Below are 9,920 nucleotides of genomic sequence, written 5' to 3'. Positions count from 1 at the left end.
AGCCGATCCAGATGTTGGATCGGCTGAGTCGAACTCCTTCTGCACTTCGGGTCGGCCGAACATGCTGAGCATGTTCGGCTGACCTGAAGCCACACGAAGCAGGCTCACTTCACTTCTGATCGGTCATTCACTCGGCTGCCCTCGGCAGCATAGTGAATAGACCCCTTAGTGTTTATCACTGAAAAACGGGCAAAACACTTTCGCCGACGAAATGAACACTGCTTGAGAGCCCGCACTGGCTACCAGAGAGCCCGCACACTCCCCCCTGAAACCCTGCAAAACCCTCCTGAGACCCTGGAGACATCAGACAATAAACCCGGAGGAATACCACAGGGTATGTAGCTTCATAGTATTCTGCATTGCTGTTTAATGTATTGCTGAGATTGGTAGTCACTCTCTACAACTTGGAGTCAGTGGCAGTTCTACCAGACTCACAGCAGCAACCAGGCCCTGGCGCTCCACCACTGACTCCAAGCTGTAGAGAGACTGCAAATCACAGCCTGGACCGGAGGAAGACCTTTGACATTTCCACCAAAAGGCCCACCGAAATCCTCAGCAGGCCTAAAGCTGTGTAAGGGGCCCCAAAATTTATGATGGCTGCCCTGCCGATGTTGGACGAGAAGGCCTGGCTCGCAGTCTCCACTCTAATTCATCCCAAAGGTGTTTTATCGGGTTGAGGTCAGGACTCTGTGCCAGCCAGTCAAGTTCCTCCACCCCAAACTCGCTCATCCATGTTTTTATGGACCTTACTTTGTGCACTGGCGCGCAGTCATGTTGGAACAGGAAGGGGCCATCCCCAAACTGTTCCCACAAAGTTGAGAGCATGAAATTGTCCTAAATGTCTTGGTATGCTGATGCCTTAAGAGTTCCCTTCAATGAAACTAAGGGGCCAAGCCCAACCCGTGAAAAACAACCCCACACCATAATCCCCCCTCCACCAAACTTTATACTTGGCACAATGCAGTCAGGCAAGTACCGTTCTCCTGGCAACCGCCAAACCCAGACATGTCCATCGGATTACCAGACATAGAAGCGTGATTCGTCACTCCAGAGAACACGTCTCCACTTCCCTAGAGTCCAGTGGCGGCGTGCTTTACACCACTGCATCCAACGCTTTGCATTGCACTTGGTGATGAAAAGCTTGGATGCAGTTGCTCAGCCATGGAAACCCATTCCATGAAGCTCTCTACGCACTGTTGTTGTGCCAATCTGAAGGCCACACGAGGTTTGGAGGTCTGTAGCTATTGACTCTGCAAACAGTTGGCGACTTCTGCAAACTGTGCACTTCAGTATGCGCTGACCCCGCTCGGTCATTTTACATGGCCTACCCCTTCGCGGCTGAGTTGCTGTTGTTCCCAGTTCCTCCCACTTTGTTATAAAACACCAGTTGACCGCGGAATATTTTGAACTCCTTTAAGGCTTTTCTTTTTTATTTTTGCCTGGCGACCTAGCCAGTCACAGATTTCCTGTCACACACTGCACTGTATCTATCCAGTGTTGTCACTATGGATGCTTGCCCCTTATTTGGACCACAGAACACCTCCCTTTTCCTCCTTTCCCTAACTTGCCCAGATTTTAACCAGGAAGGGTTGACAACACTGCTTGAGATTTCAGTGCAACACAGACACAAAAAGCTATGAGCTCACTGAATTTCAGCAGAAACATTTTTAAAGAGACAAACATGGGGAAATGTGCATGGATTGCAGATATTAGGGATGCACCAATACCGTTTTTTCGGTATCGAGTACGAGTACTGATATTTTTTTTCTGGTATTTCCCAACACCAAATACTGATACCGGAAGTGTAATGACTCGCCGCCCAGCTTCCTGAACTGCCAGGAAGCCGGGGGGTGGGTAATGACTCGCTGCCTGGCTTCCTGATTGTCCGGGAAGCCAGCTCCATGCTCCCTAGTGATGAGGTAGCATAGAGTCGGCTTCACGGACAATCAGGATGCTGGGCGACGCGTTATGACTCGTGGTCCAGCTTCCTGATACTGGAAGTTCCAGTATTGGGATAAACATCGGGAGCATTTGGGCGAGTACTACTACTTGCCCAAATATTTGGTATCAGCACAGATATCTAAACTATTATCGTTATCGGCGCATCCCTTGCAGGCATACCCTTTAAGTGTAAGTTCCTTGGTTAAGGTGCCCATAGCAGCTAAGCTAAAAGCTATATGTTACTGAACCTTGGAATAAGGCCAAAATTAACCAAAAACCGCCCTTTCTGTAAGACAGAGACTAATTCCTAAAAAAAATAATTGTCAAACTATGTAGAATGACAATCAAAGTGACACAGGGAATCATTTACTAAAGTCAAATAGTCTGTTCCCTTTGCAAAATAATTTAGTGAATGAGGTGAAAATTCACCACGCAAAACAAAATCGAATCACTTACAAGGAAAATAAAAAGAACAGTATTGTTGCTTGTACATGATTGCATGATGGAAGTCAGCAGAGAGTCACCTCAATCAATAACCTAAAGAGAAAATTCCCTTGCAAACTCGACAGCCCATTTGCTTTTAGTAAATTAACCCCAGCAAGAGAGAGAGAAAGAAGAAGAAGAGATATATTCTTTAAATTCAGTCTCATGGGTGATATGTTAAAGTCCATCTCTGAGCAAACAAAAAAAACGTACCCGTGCAGTGGGGCTACTCTGCACTGCAAAGGTTAAATGCTTGTTTATGTCTAGGGGACACTATTAAAACTGTTTAATTTATCTGATTCCTGCTTACACCATCTGCATCCAGGCTGCCAGGCCACCCCCTGCAGCATCTTCTCACGTTTGCTCTGATGGTCTAAGGACCACTGACCTCATCACATCTATTAGATATGAGGATGCGGAGGGACAGTCCAATATCCAAAGGAGAGGGGAGAGAAGCAGGTGCTGACCGCCACGGAAGCCGGTATCAGGTAAGTAAAAACACTTAAGCCTTGTAGTAGACCCACTGCAAGGATAGCTTTTTTTCTCTGCCCAGAGTTGGGCTTAAAATGTTATTAATAAAAATAATACAAATCTATTTTAAATTGTATAAACAGAAACAAATAAATTGATACCACTATTTTAGTTTTTCATTAAGTATAACAAAGATTTACCTGGTTGCTTCAATTTTGCCTGTATTACTGGGATACCATGGAACAGTAGTGCTGTATTCATCAAAAACACCCCATCTCAAGTGGGCCCATTCATGGACTAATACTCTCCCTGCAGGAAAACATAACACAAGGAAATGTTTGTGGCTGTCTTCATTTAACAATAAAGCAGCATTGCATTTAGTTATTAATCAGTTAATTTACTGTTCTCTCTATAATCCTGCTGTCTAATGCACTTCCCTAAAATACAGCATAAAATGTAATTACTGCTATTACTAATATTCCCCAAAAATTTCAGTATGAAGAAACTGTCTACTTGCAAGACTGTTGGGAACATGGCTTTTCATTAGGGCCTAATGAGTAAAAGCTGCACATGTGCTGTCACATGCTGCCCATAGGACTGATTGTCATGTATTGATATAACTATATGGATATAAATGAGTGAATTCATATACAGTAATCCATCGGTGGATATCTAAGATTATATTGTTTGATTGTTTACATTTGGTATACTTACAAGCAGGGACGGATTTCCCGCAAGGCCACCCAGGCCTGCCCTCGGGGCAGCAGGGAGTAGAGGGGCTGCAGGGGTGTGGAATCCCTATCGCCCAATGCCTGGGACATGCCGTTCTGGGCACAGGGCAGGGAAGTTTTGTTTTCTACATTTAGCCCTGCTTCTGGCAAGCAGAACTAAATGTATAGCGGGGAAGCCGCCACTTGTTTTGTACAGGTGATTTCAGCGATGCCACAGAGATCACTTGTATGCAGACAGCAGGTCCATTGGAGGGTGGGGGTTTGGCAGGGAGGGGGGTGCATTGATTATTCAGAAAGTTAGTCGGATGACCAGCGAAATGTCTTCAAGAAAAATACAGCAAGTCCAGTTGCCTTGGCCTTGATTTATTTTTTTTACAGATATACCATGACCTGAATGAATGAGAACCTTCACATACATTCTCTTAGCATAATGTAGACATGGTATTTTGTTACCATGTCTACATTAATCTGTAGTTTTCTGTAGTCTCTTTAGTATTCTAATTTGTATTAAAATTATAGTCGATCACATGAGTGATCTTGGAGCTGTGGCTACTTCACAACACACAGGGGCCATGGGGAATAAAAGTAGCCACCCTCCAGAAGGAAGGACAGTATCAGCACCAATTCAGAGATGATTTGAGGGTCATTTTTAACATTTTTGTTAGGTAAAAGGTACCTGAATGCATTGCAGGAAGTGCATTGTATTAAATCAATAGGAGCAAATTTACTAAAGGAACAGAGACTGTTCACGGTTCAAAATGAATGTTCCCTGAGCTTTGTAAATAAAGTGAATACTCATTCATGTACAAAGAAAACAAAAAGATTTGTTTCTTGCCCATAAATAGATGATTTAAGCTAAATCCTTAGTTACTGGGCCCAATGAACATTTCCTATTCTAAGTGAAAAGCCTACAGTAAATCTTCGCCATAGACTTGCATTTTTAGCAGCAACCATAATATATAACCTAAGTGTAGGACTGCAAAGAATTAAGCATTGGCTGAGTATGTGACAAACAAATATGGAAGTCTCCATTTGCATATATAATAACAAATTTAATACAGAAACTGTTGAAAATGGAACAGCATATTGAGATGTAACTATGTCTTTTGAGCACTAGATGGTGATGTAGTGCCAAGCTAGTTTATGCCATTTTTTCTGTATGCATGTTTATCTATGATCTATATGTTTCCTGCATGATGCTGTATACACAAATGTAATCTTCTTCTAAGCAAGTAAAACTTAAATCAGCATTCCTCAAAATCTCAGTGCTTCATCTAAACACACAATCAACAGAAACAAGATTTTTAAAACATTAACATACATTTATACACATTCATTTTAACTGTGCATATCCATAGAGAGTACTTTACCTCTGGGACCAAATATTGGCAGCACTTTGTCATTTAGAATGAAATTGGGTGTGAGGTGTATGTATTTTCCCGGTACCCCACAACCACCATATTGCAAGGTGTATGGAAAATCGCCTTTAGTAAAAGGATCAGCTATGATAATATCAGCCTATAGAAGAAAAGGAGAAAAATTATAATAGCAGAAACTACTTGTTTGGTATAAAAGTATTAATCAGTACTTCATATATTTGGAACTTACATTACATAGTCTTAATATAAAATTTAACTGATCATTTACTTCTGTTGTTACTATTACTGACCCGTCCTTTGGTCTCTAATATGTCTTCATACCAAGAATAAAGCTATATAAGATGTACTCTTATGACAAAATATTGTAGGGCCCCTTGCAAATCTCCACCTCAACTCCCAGTTGTACATGAACAACCCATTCCACCCAGTATACAGTGGGCATGCTCTGGTGCCTTTACTCACTACTCCTGTTTGCTGCTCTGCTAAAAATGCAAGGCATTCAAGTATGTAACACCTATGCATGCTCCCCTGCCCTCCTATAATATGGCACTCGATGCCTGAGCAGCCAGACCTTAGTCTTTCACATGTGGCACAAGGGCGGTGTGCATAGCAGAGTTCAGGAGTTAATTTTGGGGAAATTCCATTTGTGTGCAGATCTTTAGCAGTGATCTGAGCAGGGGATGTAAACAGGGGCAGTAAGTTATGGGCACCGAAAAGTGCCTGCTGAACAGTGTGGGGATCAGTATGGTGGTTTAAAGGGAAATTGCAACTTTTTTCAAACAAAAATGAAAAAGTCACACTTCTTCATATAAGAAACAAATGTGCATTTTTCATTTTTTTGTTTTGCCTCTGAGCCAGTAAAGCATTGCAGTGCATCAGTGGATTGCAGATGCAATGCTCTGGCTCCCGTCCCTGTTTGTACTGAGGTACACATATTTACTAACAGGAACATAAAGATAAATGAATGGACTACAAGTGCGCTGACCTCACCACATTTGTATTCCATTTCAAACTACAGGCCCCTCTGCCTCGGTGGCTGAGTTGGGCAGAGCTTTGCCATCTGTCCAGGTTTCATGTTACACCCAGAATATGGGTGTAACATGAATCATGGTCAGAAAGGTGAACTTTGCCTTTAACATAGTTCCAGTTTAAAGGCAATCCCTCTTCTGACAAACTTGTCATTCTAAATAATAAACATCTAATTGTATATATTTCAGCATACTAGTTGCTTTCACCTGTTCTATACATTAAGAAGGGTCTAAAGCTTTAGATGCAACTTGGTCTTTCAGAACCGGGCTCAACAGCTGCTGCCGTCAGAAACAAACAAAAAACAAAAGAGCATAGGAATGAATAGCTAGATTGTTATTGGCTATTTCAATTTGTAATATCCAATAGCAAGCTAGCTATTGCACCCGCCATCTGCTGCTGTCAATCACTAGATGGAGAACTTCAGGTCTTCCTCTGCTGATTGACAGCAGCAGTGGGCGTGTGCAATAGCTAGTCTGCTATTGGCTATTGCAACGTGAAACAGCCAATAGCAATATAGCTATGCATTCCTATGCTGGGGGTTTTTTTTTTTTTTTTTCTCTGACTGATGGCGGCCTGTGGCCCCGATGTCAGGAAAAGGTTTACTCTGCTGGATATAGCAGAGTAAACCTTTCCGGGAGAAAATGTTTCTTCCCGGATAGCTGGGGGAGACTCCAGGAACGTCCGGGAGAGTTGGGATGTTCGTGTGTATGACTAACTGTTGTCGAGTCATGTTCTTATGTTTTTCGAAGGCCAAAAGTATAATCAACTTATCATGATGTCTCTAAACTTACCTTGTCATATGACTCTCTTTTAGGCCTGCCGTAGGTGCTCTTGCTTGTCCAGGTATTTGGAATTAAAATCTTATATGTTCTAATATACAATCTGTTCTCTGTAGCTTGTAACATGTAGGTAGATGCATCATTCACCATTTTCTGAAAACACACCAAGCACAAAGCAATATTATGATACTGTAAGTACAAAGTGTTTATTGACATAAATACATAAAACATTAATCCTATGTTGTTTATTCTCAGTCATAACTTAGTTGCCACCAAGTTGATCAGCAGCTCAGTTGGTATATTAAAATGGATCAATGATCACTATGAGAAGTGGAATGATTGTTCACAAGTAAACTGACCCATACAAGATAAATAATTTGATACAACTTCAATACTGTGTTGTCCATGGGGGTTGTGTTTATCTTTCCCTGTGCTTTCAGCATACAAAGATAGCAGGATGCAGATAGAGTAATGTGATCCAGTTAGCCATGGGTCGCTTTATGGAAAGGGAGACAAAGAAAACTGAAGCCAAACATAAGACTATGCCTGTAGATTCCAGTCAGATCACTAAGGTAATTCCCCTAAAAAATAAAATACAGAACCTAACTGATCTCCAAAATAATATCCATACTTACAGGATATATTCGAATTACCATGAATCGGCTCAAATTCCTAAGGATTGCTAAAAGGTACTTATAACAGACAGCAATGTGTAATCAATGGCACCTTGCATACATCCAAGTGGTTTATTAAAATGAGGTCAAACAATCCTTGCATCCAAGGTCCCCAAAACCCTCCCCGCTCAACCATCAGTTCCATATTCCAGGGAACGCACTTGGCTTCATCTGACTGAGAATCCTTGAATTAACACTTTGACTCAAAAAAGGAGACAGCTAGGAGGTATAAGTCAGCTGGATATATACTATTTTTGTATCTACTCATTATATCTTAGATCTAATATAAAATAATTATATGTTTATGAGGGTTGCACATCTGGCAGTTATGATGTAGTTTTGTTGGTTGGTTGGTAAGAGTTCCTATGGGCTTCTGAGCCTTATTTAGCACTGGTAAAGTCAAACTACATCCCAATTCTTGAGCTCCAGAGTGGAAGAAAACTGACAATCATAATGTTGTATAATGATTACTGCACCCAGCATGGCAATAGCTCAAATGCCGGTGTTGCTATTTACTCCATGTCCAGCCATGTGTATAATTACTGTGCATTATAAAGAAGGTAAAGTACATACCTTTATATTTTCAATGATTTTTTCATTTTCAGGAATCTTCGGGTTTATTGCAAAAATCATGTCTTCATATCCATTATTTTTCACCGTCACTAGCGAGTCCTTTGCTGACTGTGACAGCTGAAGTACGGAAGCTAAAAGGAGAATCCCGCCAATGTTCATTGTTGCCTCTTCAGTGTTCTACTTGTCCTATGGCAGTTGTCCTGAGTAGACGATTCAGTACAGTCTGTCCAAGCTGACGTCTGTGTTAAGCTTACTTATTTCTGTTATTGGATAACAGTTGCACAATCAATGTATGGACTAATTCATTTGTTATTGGGTACTTTTTGCATAACCAAACATTAACACAATTCAGAATTTGTTGAGTCACAAACGGTTCAGTAAAACTGTTTATGAAAAAGTGTGTTGCATAGAGTGGACTTCCTAACTCCCAGGACATTCAGTAAAGTGGTATTATCACCCATAATAATCTTATATTTAAAGTACTATGGTGGGTATTAGATTACTTTTATCAGACAGTAAATATAAAGAACAGATAAACCCCTAATGTCCTGGGTGAGACAAGCTGAATACAAAGACTACTGTGCCAAACACATGCTGTGCTTCTTACTTCTTAGTTTAGAAGCTATTGTCAATCTTTACCTGCATGTATTAACTATTGTTCCGCTTGTTAGCGTTCACTAATGTATGTAAACGTGCAATCCAATCTACAAAGCCAAGGCTGTATCCTTAAATAAGCAGTGAATGATGATTGATGAATGTTCACATGGTTCTGTACATTGATCATTGCAAATGTTGCTAACCATTTGAAAAATAGCCAGAAAATAAAATATAAGAAAAAATTAGGTATTGCACAAGAAGATCTTCAGTACATGCTCATTTTTTTCTGTATTTGTTCATACATTTTGCAAGAGCAGATAAGCATCATGTTTCCTGTTGACTATAAGCTGTTATGTACTAGTCTATATGCAGGTATTTCCCTACAGCCCCTGAGGATATGATTTAACAGATATCCTGTTTTCCCCACAGTTGCTGTTCACAGTGTAGATGCCACGGTTGACTACCATAGCATGTGGTTTGTATATTCACTTTATGATGCTGATTTACTAAAGCAGTAAAGCATGTTTACCTTGCAAGGGAATTTTCACTTTAAAAGGGAATTTTCACTTAGTGAATATGGTGAAAATTCACTTTGTCAAGAATACCCAATCACGTATATGGAAAATGGGGAAAAAAAATAGGAATTTTGCTTGCACATGATTGGATGATTAAGGTCAGCACAGCTCCACCACATTCATTTAGCTAAGTGAAAATTCCCTTGCAAAGTGAACGTGTTCTACTGCTTTATTTATTCAACCCTTTTAGATTGTAAGCTCTCATGAGCAGGGTCCTCCTTACCATCTTGTCTTGAATTGTATTGTAATGCTAAACTTATATTGTAAAGCGCTGCGCAAATTGTTGGTGTTATATAAATCCTGTATAATAATAATATGCCTCCAAAGAAATACTGATAGGTTCACTAATATCGGAGAAAAGGTTATGCTGTGGAAAGCTAAGGGGGTTATTTAGAGCAGATGGGGATATCCGCTTTCGGCTGGACACTGCATTGTTACTGCACACCATATCCTTCATTGTAGGTTCCATTCATAAAATGGATCAATGCTGACTTTGGTAGATTACATGACCATCCTCTCCTCCTGATTTTTTTTTTTTTATTCCAATAATTTGGGCAGTGGCTCTGCTTGCTGAAGAGTTCCAAAACAAGTGGAGCGCCATGTGGAAGAAAAAAAATAATATGCCCATTTATAAAGCACATTAAATATGCAGTATGGCCATTTAGAGTAGGGCCATGCTGCTGCCTTT

At 40.7% G+C, this 9,920-nt stretch overlaps 1 protein-coding gene across 1 annotated transcript in view; it reads right to left on the bottom strand.

Annotated features, from left to right (window-relative positions):
* Window positions 1-8,325, bottom strand: part of LOC108786587 (epithelial chloride channel protein-like) — a 29,830-nt gene extending 21,505 nt beyond the window's left edge. The window contains exons 1-4 of the mRNA XM_018555910.1: window positions 8,061-8,325; window positions 6,826-6,966; window positions 4,997-5,144; window positions 3,096-3,204 (exon numbers count right to left, since the gene is read on the bottom strand). Coding sequence (XP_018411412.1) covers window positions 3,096-3,204; window positions 4,997-5,144; window positions 6,826-6,966; window positions 8,061-8,219 — 557 coding nt within the window. The 5' untranslated portion in view covers window positions 8,220-8,325. The remainder of the gene's footprint in view (window positions 1-3,095; window positions 3,205-4,996; window positions 5,145-6,825; window positions 6,967-8,060) is intronic.
* Between the last annotated feature and the right edge of the window lie 1,595 nt (window positions 8,326-9,920).

The sequence above is a fragment of the Nanorana parkeri genome, unplaced genomic scaffold (assembly GCF_000935625.1).
Source record: "Nanorana parkeri isolate BGI_ZX_2015 unplaced genomic scaffold, ASM93562v1 scaffold217, whole genome shotgun sequence".
NCBI classification, from domain to species: domain Eukaryota; kingdom Metazoa; phylum Chordata; class Amphibia; order Anura; family Dicroglossidae; genus Nanorana; species Nanorana parkeri.
Note: the sequence above shows the minus strand (reverse complement) of the source record. Positions and strands in the feature narration are given on the sequence as shown.